The sequence below is a fragment of the Tympanuchus pallidicinctus genome, unplaced genomic scaffold (assembly GCF_026119805.1).
Source record: "Tympanuchus pallidicinctus isolate F22 unplaced genomic scaffold, pur_lepc_1.0 scaffold18, whole genome shotgun sequence".
NCBI lineage: Eukaryota > Metazoa > Chordata > Aves > Galliformes > Phasianidae > Tympanuchus > Tympanuchus pallidicinctus.
The window spans coordinates 13,868,839-13,889,620 of NW_026294699.1; the positions used below are offsets into that span (position 1 = coordinate 13,868,839).

General features: G+C 46.4%; 2 protein-coding genes across 8 annotated transcripts in view; one reads left to right on the forward strand and one right to left on the reverse strand.

Moving 5' to 3' along the window:
• TRRAP (transformation/transcription domain associated protein) overlaps positions 1–4,315 on the reverse strand; it is a 73,246-nt gene extending 68,931 nt beyond the window's left edge. For 4 of the 5 annotated variants that reach the window (XM_052680148.1, XM_052680146.1, XM_052680147.1 and 1 more), the window contains exons 1-5: positions 4,179–4,315; positions 2,907–3,056; positions 2,214–2,263; positions 850–960; positions 229–333 (exon numbers count right to left, since the gene is read on the reverse strand). In XM_052680148.1, the coding sequence (XP_052536108.1) occupies positions 229–333; positions 850–960; positions 2,214–2,263; positions 2,907–3,006 (366 nt within the window). In that variant the 5' untranslated portion in view covers positions 3,007–3,056; positions 4,179–4,315. Of the gene's footprint in view, positions 1–228; positions 334–849; positions 961–2,213; positions 2,264–2,906; positions 3,057–3,972; positions 4,103–4,178 lie in introns of those variants that run through there. The other variant, XM_052680145.1, reaches the window with a different exon arrangement.
• A 166-nt stretch (positions 4,316–4,481) lies between these two features.
• TMEM130 (transmembrane protein 130) lies at positions 4,482–13,665 on the forward strand. 3 transcript variants are annotated; one of them, XR_008206010.1, is made up of 8 exons: positions 4,482–4,884; positions 6,837–7,127; positions 7,534–7,702; positions 8,320–8,489; positions 9,117–9,201; positions 11,211–11,413; positions 11,791–12,069; positions 12,330–12,425. XR_008206010.1 is itself a non-coding variant. In XM_052680155.1 (8 exons), exons 1-8 carry the CDS (start codon positions 4,815–4,817, stop codon positions 13,314–13,316), a joined length of 1,278 nt encoding a protein of 425 aa, XP_052536115.1. In that variant the 5' UTR covers positions 4,497–4,814; the 3' UTR covers positions 13,317–13,665. The 3 variants fall into 3 exon arrangements, 2 of the variants coding, with proteins under 2 accessions (XP_052536115.1, XP_052536116.1); XM_052680155.1 differs by lacking the exon at positions 11,791–12,069 and adding an exon at positions 13,140–13,665 and having other exon boundaries at positions 4,497–4,884; positions 12,330–12,442; XM_052680156.1 differs by lacking the exons at positions 4,482–4,884; positions 11,791–12,069 and adding exons at positions 6,620–6,733; positions 13,140–13,665 and having other exon boundaries at positions 12,330–12,442.
• The last annotated feature ends 7,117 nt before the right edge of the window (positions 13,666–20,782 follow it).

Sequence of the window (20,782 nt, forward strand, 5' to 3'; positions counted from 1 at the left end):
GGAGAAAAAAGAGAACTTGAAGAAATCAGAAATCCTACAGACAGTAAGTAATTGCACTGATAAAGGCTAAGCAGAATGTTGCTCCACTCTTGCTCCAGAAGCACAGCCAATGTAATTACTCTCAAAAACCCACCCCCAGCAATTCTGGAGATGAAGTAGAACTTTCTGCATATCTGGAACAGTTTTAAAACAAAATATACACACACACCCATAAGCAAAGATAAATACCTCTAGAAATCTAAACATCACAGACAGGATATTCTTGGTATGAAGACGAAGGTGCTCATTTGTTGGTATTCTGTGGATTATTTCAAGCACTAATTTCCGGAGTTGCTGTTTAAATCAAGAAATAATTAAATAAACCAAGAGCTGCTGGGATTTTTTAGGAGACCACAAAAAAACAACAGTTAATGGATGCATGTTTTCAACTTCCATACTTGAGCACCACTTTACTTTGCACAGGCTGGCCCTTAGATACAAACACAAAATGCTTCCTATTTGAATAAGCCAAATGTAACAATCACTGTTGAAAATGCGCTCCTTAAGTCCAGTAAACCATTAATGACACGGATTCTCAACCACTGCCTTTTGTTACAAAGCGTAACAACTTATCAGCAAGAAAGACAAGTCCAGCATCCAGCCTTCCCCCCACTGCTCTTAGAAGCATGATGGCAAAGTTTAAAAGCAACGTATTCAGAAACTGGACTTTTCAGTTTCTCTCCAAACAACAGATCTATTTTTAAGAACAAAGGTAGTACAGAAGTCAGTTTGTTGGCTAACCAAGAGCATCACTGAACAAGCAGCCTGCTGCACGCTCTGCAGAAGGCAGAGATGCTCTGCACAGCTTACCTGGGCTGGCTTCTCCTGCAGAAACTGAACTTCTCCGTCCTGCAGGAAGGTGAGGAACCTTGGGATGATGTGTTCCAGGAATGTAGAATACTGAGGGGATGATGTCACATTCTAATTCAAAAGAAAATGAAAACATGAAGACATAACACACTGCACACTACCACAGATTGTATCAAGTTACATTCAAAGCTTCTAGAAAACATTTTCAGTGATTTTCATCAGATGTTGTATTTAAGCATCTGCTGACATGCTACAGTTAGCATCTTTGAAACAAGCACACACAAAACCCCAGGAGGATATTTTCAGATACTCACTGTAATAGTAAGTTCTGCTCAGCCTGTGCACAAACTACTGCAGAAAGGTCACAGACAGCTCTGTCCCTTACACACCCTAAGCAAGGATGAAGCCTTTTAACTGTTTTAATGCAAATAATACAGTTGTGACAGCTCTAATTGCATTTCATTGCATTAACCTAAACAAAATAGTTTGCTGGACGGGAGATTGCACTGATAAGCTCATCAACAACTGAAATCTGCACAGCACTGCACTTCCAGCACCTCGCATAAAGCTTACTTAAGAATATCTGATGACATCAAAGAGCACTAGAATGGGTATTTTTGTGTCCATGCCACAGACTAAGCAAGATCACTTCAAACAATACAGATTTGGAAAAAAGCTGTTACAGCAACAGCACTTTTATTCTTATTCATCACAGCTAAAAACACAAAGAGGGCATTACAGCTATTCTGAGATCTTGCATTTATTCATTCCACAAAAGAACAAGTTCTCCACAATTTCAGAACACACTCATTCTAACTAGGTGTTCAGTGACAGTACCATCTGACTAACATATGCTTGGTTTAACTTGTTTCTCAACTTTGTTTCTGGTGCTCATCTAAACCTGATTTATCACTGAGCAAGAGACGTCACTGGAGTCATCTCCACTCCTGATGCCAGACTGCATCTCACAGCTCCTCACTTCCATCCCATGGGATTATTCAGGAGTAACAGAGGGCCTTTTGCATCACAAGAACAAAACACAAACTCAAAATAAATAAAACAATGCTTAAAATACAGATTTCAGATCACTGAGCTCAATAGAAAAAAGAAAACATGTGATGTCACCTTTATTTAAATGCTCACTGAACAATGACTACAGAACAAAAGAGCTCTCAAGTTCAAAGATGAACTCTTCAAACATCTGGGTAGCTGCTAAATGCAGCAGTAACATAAGTGCTTTATAGTAGAATTTACAACTCACAACAATAATACAAATCTTTTAACTGCATAATATCAGATGTCACACTGACTGACACGAAGCACCGTAAGGACTGCCATCCTGGACAGCTTTTTTTATTAATTACCTCAAAATTCTCACTGACTTCTTGCATCATTTTCAATTTGGTTTCATCGGCTGAAAAAGGAAATTCAAACAAAAAAGTAAATAAATACAAAGCTAAATCATGAAAGCAAGTACCAGGCTCACTGATGAAAGAAGCAATCAGATCTTATCAGTTTAGCTGTCACCGCCAAATTACAAGGCACACAACTCTCACAAACATCCCTGTCATACAACCACACACACGACTCACTCTCTCTTTGGCTCAAGGAAATATTATTCATCACTTTGCTTCTTCAAAAATCAGTATTTTAACAAACTTTAAACTGAATTTAGCATGCATTTGTCAACTTTTTGAACAATATTCAGACATTTGTGAAACAAACCACAAGTGAACACAATTCTATGATTCTATTAGCAGTCCGATAAGACAAAAAGGAGAAACAGTTTCAAACTAGAAGATGGGAAATCTAGATTGAATGTAAGGAAAATGTTTTTTACAATAAGGATAGTGAGGCAGTGGCACAGGGTGCAGAGAATGTTGGTCATGCCCTGTCCCTGCAGACATCCAAGCTCAGGGGATGGATCAGAGCACTGATGGAGCTGTCAGTGTCCCTGCTCAGCGCGGGGGACTTACACTGGATGAGTTTGAGGGTCCCCTCCAGCTCAAAAATGATTTTATGATTTAACTTACAATACAGAAAAAATTGTATCTTACGTGTATTGACATCTGTAAGAGCAGCCACAAATTGAAGGTACTTTTTCATCAGAGTGGTTTGGTCCACCACTGTGGGCCCTTGTGCTGAAACAAATGCCATCTTGGAGGAGGGAGATCAGCTTTCACTACATAGAATCAAGATCAACACGCCTACAAAATATATGTGTGTGTGTTAGTTTACATACCTGCTCAATTGCAGTCATCATCTTACCCAAACCCATTCGTCTAACACACTGAAGAGGACATATCTCACTCCCAGAGTCACAGGGCACATCTCTGCAGGCCTACGTGAACAATGCCTGGTGTGTGCAGCACCCAGGAGCACAGGCACAAACCTCCAAACAGCAAGGCGACCCAGCTCTTCCCATCTGCCCTCTCTGCATCTGCTCTGAGGCCTCACCTGGAGCACTGCACCCAGGCCTGGGGCCACAGCTCAGGAGGGATGCGGAGCTGTTGGCATGGGCACAGAGATGCTCAGAGGTTGGACGGGGACAGGCTGAGGAAATCGGGGGTGTGCAGCCTGGAGAAGAGAAGGCTGCGGGAAGACTCAAGAGCAGCCTTACAATACTTAAATGGAGCGTATAAACCAGAAGGAAACTGACTTTTTACACGAGTAGACAGTGACAGGGTAAGGGGGATTGGTTTTAAACTGAAAGAAGGGAGATTTAGGTTAGATGTAGGGGAAATTTTTCTCCAAGAGATCGGTGACGTGCCGGCAGCGCTGCGCAGAGCTGTGCTGCACCATCCCTGGAGGTGCCAAGGGCACGGATGGGCAGCCGGAGCTGCCGCCCGGTTTGGGAGCTGGTAGCCCTGCCCACAGCAAAGAGACGGAGCGGGGCGACCCCAGAGCTTCCTTCCAACGGAACCATTCTGGGCTCCCAAGATCCATGTCAGCATCAGCGCCTTCCTTCTGCTCTGCCCTCCGACCCGAATCCCACCAGCGACCCGCAGCCGGAGCTGCCAGCAGCCGAGCTGCCGCTCGCGGCCCTTCCCGCCTGCACAGCAACCCGCGTTCGGACATCCTCAGCCTCCGGCTCCGGCCTCGCCGCCGCTCGCGGCCGCTTACCTGCACCGCCCGGCGCTCCCCGCCGCCGCCATCACGCCGCCCCCATCCCCGCCGACACGGACACGGAACGAACGGCCGTGCCGGCGCTCCCTGCGGCCCAAGGCCTCCGAGCGCGAATCTGCCGGACGGCGGCCCTTCCTCCTCCTCTGCTCCGTGCCCCGCCGCCCCGCCGTTTCGCCCCGGCCCGCCACCCCCACGCTGCTCACCCCGCGGCCCCCCGACTCCTCCTTTGTTGCTGCCGGAGCCCGGCGGCGGCGCATGGGCGCAACGGAAGCTCCCGAGCTCAGTTCCGGCCGCCTCCTCCCGCCGCCCGCCTCGCGCGCACCCCCGGGCGGAGCGCAGCGCAGCCATCGATGGCAGCGCCGCCACGGCGCGCGGGGAGCGGCGCTGCCCCGGGCTGCGCGGCCCCGCCGGGTCTCTCCGAGGAGCGTACGCCCCAAGCGCTGCGGCCGCGGGCGGCGGGACGCGCAGCCGAGGGCACGGGGCACGGCCGGACCGCCCCGCGGGATCTTTTGGGCGCTCGGGGCTGCTCGCGCACCGCCCCCTCACAGCACGGCGCGCCCCCGCCCGCGGAGCCGGGCAGCGCCGCAAGGAACTCGGAGGGGCTTCGGTCAGACGGTGCCCCGCGGGTCACGGAGCCGCGGTGGGCAGGGCTGCCAACCGCTGGATCTGGGCGGCGGCGGGCCGTCCGCGTTTAGACTTTTGACGGCGCGGCCCCGCGGGCCCTTCCCCCTGGGGGTGGTTGGGCGCCGCCGAGGGGGAGCGGCCCCGGGGGCGGACGGACGGAGCGCCGCAGTACCGCGGGCGGCCTCGAGGGCAGCGCCCTGCGCTGAGCGCCCGTCATGCTGCGGCTGAGCTGCGTGCTGCTGCCCGCCGTGCTGCTGCTGCTCTGCCGTGCCGCCGCGGCGCCGGGTAACGGAGAGAAGGGCCTGCGGCCCCGGGAGATGGAGAGGCGCTCGGGCGTGGGGCTGCGGGGACGGCGGGGCGGGGACGGGCTGCGTCACCTCGGGGAGCTGGGCCGGCCGGGGGCTGATGGTTGCCCGAAGCCGGGAAGCGCTTCTGCTTCCCGCGGCGCTCGGGCAGCATACGGCTCCCGCTTTGGTCTCGGGTTGGAAAGGTGGAAGGGACCGCGGAGCGCTGCTGAGCTCCGTGCCCGTGGGGGAGGCACTGATCGGCGGCGGCGGGTCGACCCTGGCTGGGCAGAGCCCGGCGATAGCCTCAAGGAGATAACCGCGAGGCGGCTGTTTTTTTCCGCAAGTTTCGCTGAGAAGAAGCGGAGGACGTCCTGAACCTTCTAGAGAGCTGGAACCTCGCAGCACTCGGTTTCATTAAATCACATTTTCCTCCGGGAACCCCAGAAGCTGAACAAACTCAGAGCTGTTCCTTGCCCTGTATGAGGGCAACTGACGAGTTCTAGTTTGGTCAGTACTGTGAACATTGTTTTTCACCACTCTTTTGCATCCAGATTTGCTCAGAACCTGCAATCCCTGGAATAACGTGAGGGCACTACACGGATGCTTTGTGCTCCTCTCCCACCCCAGCCAGAGGGCTGCAGGAAAGGCAGTGCAGGGGTTAGCTGGCCCACTGCTCCCTCCTGTCCCCATGAGCAATCTGTTAGCTGCTGGAAGACTGAGGGAGCCCCACAGCTGCACAGTGCTCTGCCTAGCATTGCCCCCATGCTCTCCCATGAGAGAACAGCTGGGAGGAGAACTGCTCAGGGTGGCAAAACACCAGGTCCCCTTCACAGCTCTGTCCCACTTCAGAGCTTGCAGTGGCTGTCGTGTTTTGTTTTGATTTAGCAGATCATTTCACCATAAAATAGCTTAGGTTGGAATGTGTCTTACAGCCTATCCAGTCCCAACCCCTGGCCATGGGCTGGCTGCTCCCCAGCAGCTCAGGCTGCCCAGGGCCCCTCCACAGCCTCAGGAACCTCCAAGGATGGGCAGCCTGTGCCACAGCCTCACCATCTGCTCAGTAAACTTCTTTTACATTCATTTCCAGGCTCTTTTCAATCCTGTCCGGTGGCAGAACAAGGGGCAATGGGCACTAACTGGGCATAGGAAGTTCCACACAAACACGAGGAAAAATTTCTTTGCTTTGAGGGTGACAGAGCACTGGAACAGGCTGCCCAGAGAGGCTGTGGAGTCTCCTTATAGATTATAAAGAAGAAACAGCTGTACTGATGTTTTACATTCAGTTAGGAGGAGGTTGAGCTGTTCAGTAGAGCTGACAGGGGAAGCAATTGGATGAAATCTTACCTGACTTAAGAAGTCCATATTCTTTTTAGGATAATGGTTTGTCCAGTGAGAGATTTCTTGAGGCCAGCCTGATAACTTCTGTTTTCTGTAGCTGCAAAGGATTGTTCTGAATCTTCACCTTTGGCTTCTTCACTCTGCTCCTCACTAGCACTGCAGAAATCAAAAAGATGTGGAGGGGATATTATTGAAAAGTTTTGCTTTCTCCTTCACTTGAATTTCAGCTTCTTGAGTCAGGGTGAGTTGTGCTTAATTATAAATTAATTGGAACAACCAAAATTAGAGCTGAACGTGGCCTTCTTCCAGTAGCTGGAAGCTCAATGACAGCATTGTTAGACCATTAGTGACACTGGGCCTATAGCTATAGCCTAACTGTACCTCTAAAAACTCCTCAGAGACTCCCTCCTACTGTTGACACTTCTAGGACCCCTTCTAATGGATGTGTCATGTTGGAATGCATATATGCACAGAACAGTTCCTGTTCCAGATTTTTAAATGGCAAAAAGGTGGTAGTTTGAACTTAGTGCTGTGAGTCACATAACCACAGCTAACTAGGTAAGGTGCACTGAGTTACATTTCTCTTTTTTGTCCTGCTTCTGAAATCCACAGAGCAGTATGGTCTGGAAATCACCAACAATGGTCCCATCACAACAGGAGCTCAAGCTACTCTTCACGCCATTCTGAGGACGAAGAACGACAGCACTGTATCAAACTTGTATCACTTTAACTGGATTTATGCTCCTCTGATCCTGATAGAGAAATCCGAGCAGCGGTTGCACTCCGTAATTAACGTGACTGGTGAATTTCCTGGGGCTTTTCCCGTATCTGTCTGGGTGACTCACAGAAACTGCTGGTTATGTCGGCCAGTTGCTAGGAACGTCACCATGCTTCAGATCACAGGTAAAGCAGAATTGCTGCTGCCCTCGCTAGCATCAGAAAAGGAAAGCCAGGCGGAAATATGGCCTCCAGCAGCAGAGTTTGATTTGTGTAGGCCTTCGTTGCAGGAGGTTTTGGCCAGCACTGTAGCAACTGGGCCGTGCTGCAGGCTGCCTATCTCAGTCAGTCCAGGATTTTTTCCTCTCAGTCCTATTAGAAGCTTCATCTTGTCCCACTGTATAACCTTCCGTAAGCCAAGTAATCTCATCGCGTGTAGCAACATTGAGTAATAGATCAAAAATACACTTAACTGTTTGGACTGGGGCACAGAAAGACTTATGCTGTGTATTTTAAGTCATGTGTTGGTACACACAGCATCCTATGAAAGTGATTCATGCTGTCATTCTTTGTCTACCTTAATTTTCTGCAGAATTTGTCACGGGGAATCTTACCATTGCCCAGATAGAAGACAGCAGATTTATCAAGCATGGTTCCAGCTCTTCTATGGGTGCTGTGACACGGATTTCTTTCTGTCTTCATGATCCAAGTGATTACTTCAAGTCAGCTTCATTTGTCTACAACTGGGACTTTGGAGATGGGTAGGTGTGGTTACTGTGTTCTCTTCAATGATTACTTAAGGTGCCTCTCATTCAGCTGTTCATCTAGAGAGAAATCCTGTTCATACACGGGATGGCACACACGCCTTTGCCCATTGGTATGACCCTGCAGCAGGGAGGATGAAAGATGTCCAGCTATTTGCCTTCTCTTGAGTACAAATTTATGTCCAGCACAAACAAGAGTACACAAATAGAAAAATAAGATCCAGTTTTTGAATGCTGCATCTTTCTTTCTATCTTCCTTTTTTTAAAAAAAAAATCTTTTATTTTTCCTTTTCAATACTTCAATTAGCTGCAGTCCACCTGTTTTAATGGTAGTTTTCATCTTTTACTGTTTATTCCTATTCCATTTTCTAAAGTCCCATAGCACTATCCTTGATTCTATAAATACACTGTGAGTCTGATACTGACTATAGTTTTACTGGTTTTACACCTGCTAACTGCAACAGACATTAATCCTTACTGATGAGGACATGAAGGAGAATTAGAATCATAGCTGACTACCACTGGCTTTAAAGAAAATACTCCTTTTTCAATGTTAAATCAGAAATAAGCAAGTACTTGATAAAATTCAGTTTTGATTTTCATATTGCACACAGAGTTTATCAGATTACCAAGGAGCCCTTTGTCTACTGCAACTACTCCACCACGGGGAATCGCACAGTGCATCTCAAAGTCGTAGCAGAATGGGAGCAAATTGGAAGCATCATACATGAAACAGAAACTGTGCAGAAAACTGGTGATTTTACCACTGCTTTGGAGCTGCTAGGTAATTATAAAACATTTTGCACGCTCAAAATAAAATGTTATATGTGGTAGTGATGCAATCTAGATGGTAGGTTTTTAAGGTGGTAACACAACATAGGTGCTGATTCAAGTGGATGAACTGGTCAGTATTTTTCAATGAAGAGTTTGCATTCTAAAATGGACTTTGCACCATTCTGGTTCACAAAAAGTCTAAAATCTTCTGTTTCTTTTTCATTCCTTCGAAGTTTCACTGTCTTTTGTAACAGCCTCAAACAGACTCAAAACTTCAAATAATTTGTTTATCATACTTATGGAGGATCCGCTTTAATTTATGATGAATATCCCTAAAAAATATATCTGTTAGAACAAGTGTTGTGAAAGTTTCATTGATTTGGTCAGTTGTAAACAAACACACTTCAATAATCCCATGCATTATTATGTACCTGATTACATTCTAAAAAGAAATCACAAAGCGTCCTGAAAACTTTTAACAACTCTACCAGTAGGTTTCTTTCTTCGGGGTGTGAGGAAGCTGTTGTTTGTGTGAGTGATGCAGCCATCATCTGCATGGTCTAAGAGAAACATTTACTGGAAAACCAATGAATTTCAGGTTGTGTTCCATGTGATGTGCTTGCTTTCTTCCTCTCAGATGCTGTTAAAAGCATTCACGTAGTGGGCTCCAGAGAGACTCACGTCATGGAGAACTTGAGTTTATCTCTTCACATCAATGGCACGTAAGTAGCAAACACTACTGCTTTGCACAAAACACTTTATCTAAGCTTTTTTTCCTCCTCTGTTTCCTTAAAAGTCACTTGCACCCCACAGAACTGTTTGTTAAAGTCTTCTTTGAAGAGAACACAGTTGAATACTTGTTTTTTCTTGACTTAAAATACCATGAACTCTAAGAGTCTGACAGAGCCCACATCTGTGCAGAAAAGAAGGATGTTAAAATGTTCATCTCCTCATCAAATCCTCATATAGAAAGCAAAGGTTATCTTTATCCCTTTGTAAATAGAATGTTGAAAGAGAACTTGCCAGAGGAAGATAGTGGAAACAACGACATTTTTAAACTCTCTTTTGAATTTTTATCCCTGACCAATTAATTTCCTCATAATTAAATCAAACTGCAGTCAGAGTCCTGTTGAATGGCAGCAGCCCTTGACTGGCACATGGGAGTGGTGAGTTTCAGAAATCAGTTTGACAAAGTAAAGGCTGACAGAAGATGAATAAGAGAAAGGGGCACCGCACAGTGAGAGCAGGGTGTTTTGTTTTTAAAGTCATCTTTGGAAGGAAAAGTCCAGAGAAAGATGAAGTTGTTGAAGAGAAATGAGGCAAGGAAGGAGAGGAAAATGGAAATGTCACATTGCAATGTAATGAGCTGGGAAAAGTCTAAGTCGGGTAACTAATCACCTACCATTGTAGGAATGTAGGAGACTCAGGAGCACCTTGCTCTGAGCACAAGCTCTCTAAAGCTGCAGTATTTAGAACGTGTGAGGGTTTCTTATATAGCAGAAGCATTTTAAGTAACATTTGAAGCACTCAGGAAGGTGCCTTCACCATAAAAATCTCCATGATCACAAAGAAATTTATTCTCCAGAAGAGTAACTCACCTGTGCTCTGCTACAGGGAGCGGATTTGCCTAACGGTGGGTTTCCAAAAACAAACCAGAAAAGAGCAGGGCTGCAGGACAGAGGGAGCAGCACCCAATGCAGTCGTGTACCAAAGACAGAAGTGGTACAGCTACACAGCACAGTTTGCACTCAGCAAGGGGGCTGCACTTTGAGAGACTGGAAATTGCAAATATGCAAGTAAATATGAATAGTTAAAAAAAATATTACAGGCTACCAGGCTTGACTCCAAGATGGCCATCAGTTCTTGCCAGACCTATCCTCTAGCAGCAGGGCTGGGACTGCTGTGACAGCAGTCTGTGACAAAACCAAGAACAAAGGCTTGAGAGATGTGTCATCAAACACATAAACATGCTGCTTTCTTACCAGAGACTACCCTGAGCAGATAAGGAACAAAATACTAGTAAGACAGTGTAAAGAAAAGCTCTGTCATCAGAATCAAAGTCCATAGTGTGTAGGGGGAGTCCAAGCAGAATCAGTTGGAGCAAGGACCTGACAGTGTAAATAAATGGCATCAGCTGGATACAGTGAGAATGCAGGCAGACATAATGTGGATTGTAGCTAGAGAGCCTGACAACAACTGAAATCTTTTTGTTTTTGTAATACCAAGATCCTTGCAAGTTATTTAACTATCCTAACTGTTAGTCCATTGTGCAGAGGTCAATTCACATTCTTTTATTTCCTCTTTTTTTTTTTGTTAAATCAGAAGTCTCAGGTGTTCTTCAGTAGCACAGTGATCTCCACTGTGAAAAGAAGAAAGAAAACCAACCTATGTTCCCCTAGAAGAGGGGGAAAAAAAAGATTGCTTTTATCTCTGTTAGAGCAGGACATGGGTTTGCTATGCACAATGGCCTGCCTATGACCCACCCAGGTATTTAGCTTTCAGCTGAAAGGACTGCTGTTATAAAAGCATCACAAAGGCTTTTTTTCAGTGGACAAACACTATGAACCAAGTAATTGCGCTGTTAATTACTTCTCTATTTGTAGTTAGATTAACCTTATTATTTTCTAAGATGTTTTACAGTTTTATCCCAGTGATTAATCAGCTGTTAGCTGAAAATTTTGGAGCTTTCAATGCGCTGTTGTGGTTTGTTCATTCTTAAATGTCATTTCAGCCCCCCGCTGGCATTATGCTGGCTTATCAAGTCCGAGTGCATTCCATTAGAAGGCGAGAAGTGCCATCTGGTGGTGATCGCCGGCTCCTGCTACAACCTCAGCCATACCTTCAGCGACGCCGGGCAGTACTGCCTCAGCGTCCGGGTGCAGAGCGGCGTGACGATGCTGCAGACCTACCATGAAATAAAAGTGCGGCCAGCAGGTGAGCTGCAGCCACACATTCCCCATTGTCCAGGGTTCTGTCTGTCTCAGGCATTAACTTGCAGCTGATGAGGTTTCAGGAAGCATGGAGAGAAGGGAAAGCATATATTGTGCCTACTGTAATTGCTCTGAGCTTTTTGTATCCTGCTGAACCCTTAATCTCCAGAGTGTCTTGAAGCTAAAGTGTTCCCTGGGAAGATTTAAATTACATATTTTTCAGTTTAAATAGTCTCTCTCTCTTATAGTTAGAGAGGATAAGTGCAAAAACATAAGTGGCTGTAGCACTCCCTTAATTAAGCAGCCTGAATTCTTTTTAGTATTTTTTTTAAGGGTAGCCTTCTCTAATCTCCATTTCATTACATGTTTCTATTCCCTCAGCCAGCAATCCCTGCAGGCCACCCTGTTTCCTGCCCTTCGTGGGGCTCTGATTCATCTGAGAAAGAGGACCTGGCCAGGAGACAGCTGGATTGTGATAACAGAACAGTTACAGAACATCCCACTGGGACAGCACCTCTATACATCTAGGATTGCTCACTGCAGGAGGCAGTAGTGTACACTCAGGGCATAGAGGTAGAATCCTCTTTGCTGAGGGCTACCAGCTGTTGCAAAGATGATGCTTATCAAGATTCCTCCCTACCCATTCAGGGCATGACAGAGGTACAGACACTCTTGGGAGTTAAGGCTAAAACTTAAACAGCTTTTTTAGCCTGCTTAAGCTGACCCTTGCAATCCCATATTCCTACTTTTCTGATTGTAGAAAGATCTGAAGTAATCTAGGCTGAAAAATCTGTTCCCTGATGCACGCACATCCTTTGTTGTAAAAATGTGAAGAGTTTTCCTAAGACAACTTTTTCTTCTGTTGCCTCTTCTCAGTGTATTATATCACTCCAGGAATGTCCCCTTGTGCTCTTTCCCAGGAATCCAGCCAGCCTTCTTTGTCCTGCTGTGCCTCACCCTGGTTTCAGTGGTGGTAGGACTGGTGCTGTACACGACCTTTCGAAGTAACACACAACAGAAAGACCTTGTGGAGGTATTACTTTGAGCTGGGATAGTAATTAGATAGCTTTCAGCTATGTCTCTTCTTTCATCCTCAGGCAAACAGAGTGCGAGGGAGCATTTCTCTGGTACCTGTCTGAGCTGGCAGAGTTTAAGCAACAGGCATGGAGAAAAACATCCAGCAGGCTTCTGGAGAAACAAAACTGCAATTCAAGTTCCCAGGGCTATCATGTCTAGTTAGTTAAAGTTCCTAAGCATGTGCTTGAATTGAAGTACACCTTCCAGAGGATGTATCTGGAGTGGTTACACGGAAGAAAGCAGAGGGATGATGAGAAGGGATAGGGAACAGTAAAAAAGGATGGTTATGTTAACTGAAGTGACACTAAATTGTCACCCTCATCTCTGCTGGTGCCCTTCCATCTCCCTTGTGTAGCTTTTTACATGTTCATATTTATAAGGCATGAGCTCCCAAATCAAAGATAGCTTCTTGGCCCTTTGGAAAGTACCTCATACAGGTAACATCATGCCACAATGCGCATAAATGGACCTCTAGGAGGGCTGCTGCAATCCTTGTGTCCAGCTGGTATGAATCTGTCACCAACTTTGAATAGATTTCTGATAGAAACTGATTGAGGACCAGGTGCCATTTCCAACCCAGAGCATTCTGCCTGGTTTCCCTTGAACTGGTATGACTGGAATTAAAAACATTCTCATTAATGTTCCTTTTCCAGGTAGCTGACTTTGACTTTTCTCCGCTGTCCGATAAAAGCCTGTCTTCTCATTCAGAGTCAGGCTGTGGCCAAGTATGTTGCAGATCATGTTTTCTTCAGTCATCTCAAGAAGCTGACGGGGAGAGTCATGAATTTCTACTTTCTTTCTACAAGCCAGTCAAAATGTACACGGTGTGAAGAACACAAGTGCACTTTAGTTACACTGACTCCAAGTTTAACTTTCTCACGTGTGATGAGTTGCAAGCCCAGTGCTGCATGAATGGTTTCTTTTTGCCAATGCTATGAGGTAAACCACTTCACCAAGTCCAGCACTTGAGTGTTTCATTATATAATCCAAAAAAGAAGGAGCCTGAAACACAACAGAAGTAATTTTGTATTTTAAAATCATATGGATGTATACATTTACAGCTGTGAAAGCAGCATTTTATTCTTATGAAAGATTATTTTATTTGCTCAACTCACTACCTCTTGTAATTTCTCTGTTCCTTCTGCTGTATGTTTCAAAAAAGAAAATGCTTAAAACAAACATACTTCTCTTTCTTATGCTGTAAAAACACTACTGGAAATGCAAGTCATCCAAAAGGTGGTTCTAAAAGGGAACTAACTTGTCCTGCTTGGGTGAGGCTTCAGCCTATGTCCTTCAGTGAAGCAGACTACTTAATTATGTTGTCTTTTTTCCTCCATCTTAAAAGGCCCCTTTGTTAAGTTAATGAGGTGGTGTGGGGCTGCAGTAGCTGGTGACCTGCTCCTGGAAAGGTAGTGCTACTCACAGGAGCCCGGTGGGATGGCAGCAGCCACTGTGAAAGACTCTGCACCTCCAGCAGTCTGAGACCACGTCAGTCTGTATAAGTAGCATTTTTTCATAATATTCCTTCTTCTTTTCTTTCTTATGTTACCACCCAGCTGGTCACCAAAGCTCCCGTGTCAAAAAAAGCAGTAACTTGCAGCTCAAAGTGCTCAGCAAAACACGCTCGATTCACAGTCAGTGTTCAAGCTGTATAAACTCCTTGTTCATTGCAGACTGTCTTCTATGATCAGCTTCCTGCTCAGCCAGGTTTTTCTTCATGCTATGAAGTATCTCAGAGTACCCTGGAGATTTTTTTTTTTTTTTTTTTTTTACACTGAACTGTTTTGGGGCCCATTTCTTTTCTTAAACACAGTGCTGACATTTTTGCCACCTCTGACTTGGGCTTGGGGTTTTTCACCTGTCACAATTTATCCAGTGCACTGAATGAGAGGCACTCATTTGACTGAAGGGATTTACCATTAGGTTTCACAGTTTTTATTTCACACATCCAACTTCCACATTTCCTTTGGGAAGCCCAGCATCTCAGTTCCTCTGCGAATGGAATTGCATAACCTCAAAGGGGCTTCGCTAAGTGATACATGCAAAGTGGATTAGGATCATCTAAAGTAACAACTGATCCACTAAATCCAAGTTTTTGTCTAGAAGTCCTCCAGGGCCGAACAGATTTCAGCTTTGGTTTTGGTTTTATGAAGAGAAGCTATGTTTGTAAGTAAGTGAGCCTGCTGGTTAGGAGCAGTGTCCTTTGTCTTCCTTCTCGTGCCCCAGTGTCAAGTTCTTATTTTTAGTCATATTCAGTCACTGTTTAAAATGTGCCTCTCCTTAGACCAGCAAAGAAGCTATTGTTCTCAGGAGCCTTGCTTTTATTGCCTACTCCTGAGATAGCAGCAACCCGAGCCCCTGCCAAAGGTTCACAACTGTTCTGGGATGTCAGAGAGTTCTATAGCTGCCTACACAGTCCTTGGACACTGGAAATGCAAACCAATGTGAAAACACAACTCAGAGTGACAGCAGCCCTGCACAGACTGCACAGTGTCTCTCTGCAACCAGAAGTTCAGTCTGGCCTTGTTTAAGAAGTCTGTGGCAGAAGTGTGACCATTCCTGGGATAATACACCTGAAAACAACACCTTGACATGCTAATGAGTGTGTAAAGTCTTTCTCTTCCATGCTACACTCCTAGAAAAGTCAGTAGCTACAAGACAGCAATGAGTGTCAGTTGTAGATACCTGAAATAGAGGTAATTTTGGATGGAGGATGAGGATACCCAAACATCAAGATACGTGTTCTGCCCTAATTTCCATTAATACCTATTTTATTCCGAAGGCCTCACGTGGTGTTAGGTCACACACGTCATTTCCTTGATTGGGGTCTCTGTGCTCTCCCCAACACATCTGAGCTATCACCCCTGGCACCAAGCCTGGCTAAGGTGGATATCACCCACAGACAAAAAAGTGAGGGATATGGACTTAGTGATGTGACAGATAAAAGATGGGCCTAGGGAAATCCCCAGGTCCCTACTGAGCAAAACAGAGCAGATGCCCTTCAGAAGAACGTTGGTTCTTCTTCTGTTCCTAGAATGACCAAAAGGTGGCAAAGGAGTGAAGGGATTCAGGAGGGTGGGAAAGATGGAGGGCCACAACACGCCAAGTCAAGGCTGTCACACAGTAGAAGACGTTATTCAAGAGCAGGAGGAAAAGAAGGGAAGACAGAAAGATGGACAACTCTTACAAAAAAAAATAAAAAATAAAAAAGTGGAGAAAGTACACTTGAAAGGACATGTCAAGAAGCAAATTAAGCAAGAAAATTTAAACAACCTGAACAAATTGAGGTATAAGCGTAAGAAACATTCTCAGGAACATGTTCCTGAATCTAATATGAAACTGTTTCCTGCACAGAACACTGATCTGTGGGTTCAATAAAAGCCTCTGCAATTGAAGACAAGAGGTAATTGAGCAGCTCCGGATACAGCGAGGAGATCAGTGGAACGTAGCAGGGAGCGGCGGAGGGTTCGTTTTGTTAACCTCAGAAATCAGTGACCTGGAAAAAGGAATGTTCAGCAAAACCATGAAACTCACTGACACAAAACAAGAGTCCGGTGAGCGCAAAGCCAGAGCAATTACACCGGAGTGATGTGTGAGGGTGGGAGCAGATAAAAAGTTCATGCAATTGAGAATTAGTTTCCAGGAAATGCATCTGATGACAAGAATGTTCTGGAAAGGTATGGTATGAATATGTATGGTGACAACAAAAGAACGTAGGAACAGTGGTGCAGCAGACAGGGGCACATAGCAGCCCTTCAACTCAGCAGCAGCACATAAGGCTGTGTCCCAGAGCTGAAATCCATCCCTCTCTCTGGAAGGGGATTATGCAGCCCAAGCTGTGACACTTGGAATTCATGAGACTTCTTTAGTATCTGCTGGATGCTGTAGGAATGGCAATTATTGCCTTTGAAAGAGTAAGGTGAAGAAATTCATATTTAAACGTTCAGCATTATTATTCAATGATCAGCCAACACTTCACCTTGATTTCAGAGAGCCAGTGCCCAGTTTCCGTGGAAACTGAAGTGCTATGTTGCAGCTGTCAAAGAAGTGTTCCAGTCCTGCAAAGCCGGGCTCTGACAGCTCGCTGAGCACTGCAGATGTGGGTTTTTACATCGAAGACACCAGGGTGGGAACACAGAAGCTCCAGAAAGTTCTTTCTGAGCTGAGTGTGCTCATCGCTGGCGCGCACACCTCCCACAGCAGTGCACAGAAGCAGAGCAAACGATGTATAGGGTTTTGAACAAAATACCACAGTTGCACAACAACAGACAACTCCATGAGCAAGTCACACCAGAACACTACTAGAAGGCTTCTCTGATCTCAAGAATACCCCAGCCAGAACAGTTTCTAATGCATTTGCTCGGAAGTGTTGCAGTCACCATGCACAGTAGGCAAAAGGGAGCTGTGCAGCAGCACGGAGCTTGCCCTGAAGTGCTGCTGAGGCAGGTGCAGCTACCCGCACAAAATCCAGGTCTAAAACGCGCCGGAAGGGAGCCCTGCTCTGGCAGAGGCCGCAGTGTGGGTGCGCTGTGCAGCAGGGGGCTCCCGACATACAGCAATGCCACCGCGCTCTGCCAGCCAGGATTGTCGGGAGCTCCTCGCGGTGGCGTGAGCTGAATGCGCAGCCACTGTCAGTACGAACCCCGCAGCTTTGGGTGCCGCCCTGAGCAGCTCACAGAGGCGGTGCTTGTCGGCCACCTGCCTGCGTGAGGAACCTGCAGCCAACAGGTAGCTCTGAGAGCAGCGGAGCAGCACAAGGCCGCTTCAGCCCCACGGCTCCACTATTCCATCCCTCCTGCTAACACTAATTACAACTCTGGTATTCAAAGAGTCTTTTCAACTACAGCTAAAGTACAACACGAGAGCAGACAGCAACAACATCTCTCTTACTGGACCAACAGCGTGTACTTCACTGCAAAATGGAATTACACAGCTTTTCAGTTCACTCAGTTTCCTGTCCTTCATCTATTCCTCTTTCATTATATGCAAATTGTTCATTGCAATACTTTGAATTAAGCCAAAGAGAAAAAATGATGTAAAAATCCAAATGCCTCAGCTTCACTAAATAGTAATACTCTCAGTTTCGTTCAGTCCTGATAAATTACAAACTAATTACTAATTAACTCCAGGTTCAGCGCATTTCTCTCACCACAAAGCAGAACACCCAGTTTAAAAGACACAAAACGGACAGGGCTGCCCCTGGTCCCTCAGAGCCCCGCAGCACCAGCCAGCTGCAAGCACAGGAGGGGGCTGCTGCTAGAGCAGCAAGTGGAATGCACGGCAGTGAGCACCAGGCCTAGAGAACCCAGAGCCCAGCACAAAAACTGCTTCTCGGCCCTTTCTCCTACACTGCTGCCATTTCAAATCCGGGTGGCTGAGGGGAGCTCCATGAGGGGTACTCCAACTGCAGCAACACAGCACTGCTGTGCCATCAAACAAGCGCCAGATTTCACTTGTGTATGAAGTTATTCATACTCGGGAACACAAGTGTTTCATATCACAAGTCCACCCCCACAGGAGTGAGACATCCCTTGGCCACGCACACCCCAGCACAGACGGGAGCTGCCTGCCAAAGGATCCACCAGCCCCAGCCAGGCTCCACACACAGCTCAGCTTCTCAGATAGTCGTGATTTTATCCTGCTTTTATTCTCTCTTCTGTTCTTTCCTTTCCTTTTTTAGGGCAATAAGTTGTGGTGTAAACCTTACAGACGGGGAGACACCACGTAATTAACTGCAGAGTACTCTACTTAGCTCTGTAGGGATGACGTCCTTTTTCATAATACAGTCTGTGAGAAATTAAGAAGTGCATGCACTTCTTAATGAACAAGAGGACCCTCAAGTATTAGTAATGAAGTACAGAAAGAAAAGGCAGGACTCTCAGCAGGGAAATATCATCACTTGAAGTCTTCCCCAGGGATCAGATGGCACTTACAATTGAGAGACAATAGCTGCTTCCTCTGTGCCATTTGGGACAGGCAGGATGCCTATTTGTGAGGCTTTGTGCTGCTGCATTCTGTTAGTCAAATGGAAATATCTTCTGACCTTCACAGCAGATGTTACCATTTTTCCCACAGACTGGTGGCCTGGTTTTAGTTGTACAAAAGCCCGTAGTCCCAAATAGCAGAGATTAGACAGCAAGGTCAAGGTCTGAGAGCAGAGATTACATGTCCCACACCAGCAGATGTCTGCAGCCACTGGCAGCTCTGAGATTTAAGGGGCTGTTCTCCACCCAGGAGCGTCCTGCATCACTGCATGACGAGCAAACAAGTGCCTGCCACAAATAATCAGCTGAGGAGCCAGTATCAGTACTTCAGGCAGTGCAGCATCTCCTGGGTACCAGGAGCACACAGAAGGCTCCCGCTGACCCCAGACATGCAGCTGCAACTCTACCGATTACTGCAGGAGCAGGCTGCAGTGCCTGAGCCAGCAGAGACCCTACTGGCCTCCTGAGGTTGCTGCTCAGCATACACCTGTCCTTAACGCACTGACAGCTGTAACCCCAGCTCGGTGCCACCTGCACACTCGGTGAAAGCAGGCCTGATCCTCCAGGTCACTGACAGAGGACATTAACAGGATAGGCCCAGGACAGACCCCGGAGCACTGCACTTGTTACCTGCCTCAGGAGATGGCCAGGATGCAGGAGCCCAGTCACACACCCAGTGCTGTCACTCCCATCACTCTTTCACTGCAGGCAATCATGTCGCTCAGGCACATTTACCCCTGGTCACCCTGTGCTGATCCCATGGACCTTCTCCTCCCTGTGTCCCAAGAAGAGCTACTACTTGATGCAAAGGCCATAGGACATCCAGACACCAGAAGGCATCCCTGCTCAGCAGCACAGACACCAGAGCTGTGGGGGCCTGTGCCAGAGCCCCCTCCTCAGCAAGCAGGACCTACAGATATGATCAGTCCTAACCAGGGAGAAAGCACTTCCAGCAGAAAACCAGGCCATAACATAGTTCATGATTAGCACTAAAACCAGCAGATTAGGTAATGACTGCTTTGAGATTTCCAAAATTTTAAGTCTTTCTGTTACCGTAGAAGTTGCTGCTTTTTATACCGCCCAAATTTTGATGTATACTGGGATACATTCTTCGTGCTGTATAATTTTTTAAAAACAGATGGGGCTCATTTAGTTAGAAGGCTCTTGAATATCTCACTTTTTAAATGCAAATCTGGAAAATTTCCACCTAATTTGTACCTCCAAGTGAGCACCAAGCAGCTGGATCTGCAGCCCAAGTTCACACACTGCAAGCATAGCCTGAGCTTCGCATGCTCCTGTCTTCCAGAGGGGCAGGGTCCCATGGGATGCCAATGTTTCACCCACGTGCTCATAGGACAGGAGTGCTACCTGCATCAGCTTTTAAGGCAGGCTGTAACACTAAGGGCTCACATTCCTGTCTCTGTCCTGCATGTGCTCCACACTTCTGTAAAATCATTACAGAATTTGAGAACCAACTTTCATGTTTTAACAGAACCATTTTTCATATTCCTTTCGCATTGTAACAAAGAGTCTCAGTACCATCTGTCCAATTACTCACACAGAGCCATAAAATTGTTCTCAAATAATTTAATACGCCTTTTATTTGCTGGCAAATGCCGTGATTTAAAATACTTCTAATTCAGATTTGACACAGCTAATAGTAAGTGCTCAGACCTAGAGAGCAAATAAGTATTTTCTTTACCCAACGACATGCAGCACCGTAACTTTAAAAACATTTAAGTGCGACGGCTGTGCCTGCAGCCCAGTGCTGGGTCTTGCAGGCCGTGATGCTCTGAGCACAGCATTGCACTGCCTGGCTGTGGGAGTGCCTACAGAGCCACTGCCACAACAATTTAAATGTGATACCTCCTTCCAGCCTAGAAATTCCAGAGATATATGTGGCTGCACATGCTTTAAAACTGCTTCCTTTCTTCTGAAGCAGAGGAAGGATTGTTCAGCAGTTTTATTGCAGCACAAAGGGAACCACATTGGCTCTAAGGGGAAATAACACTGCAATTCAAATATGTTCAGGAGTGCACAGAGGACCCTGAACCCTGCACAGCTCTGCTCCTCAGCCCTCAGAGCAGAAAGCCTGGGAGCTCTGTGGGGTCAGAGACACCACGGAGGAACAGAAAGGAACAGTCTGCATTTCAGCAGCTTACACCAATTCTGTTTGCCTATAAACCTGCAAATCACTCTGAGGGCTAAAGCACTCTTAACAAGCCCATGTTGTTCTCCTCTCTCTAATACCATAACACAGCGTTCAGTTCCACATTCACTGGCAGACTAGAAGAGGATGGGCACGCAGTGGT

Coding starts and splice junctions, on each gene's coding strand:
- TMEM130 (XM_052680155.1), top strand. CDS start 4,815: ATGCTGCGGCTGAGCTGCGTGCTGCTGCCCGCCGTGCTGCTGCTGCTC. Junction 7,128..7,533: donor CACCATGCTTCAGATCACAG/GTAAAGCAGAAT, acceptor AATTTTCTGCAG/AATTTGTCACGGGGAATCTT. Junction 8,490..9,116: donor CACTGCTTTGGAGCTGCTAG/GTAATTATAAAA, acceptor TCTTCCTCTCAG/ATGCTGTTAAAAGCATTCAC.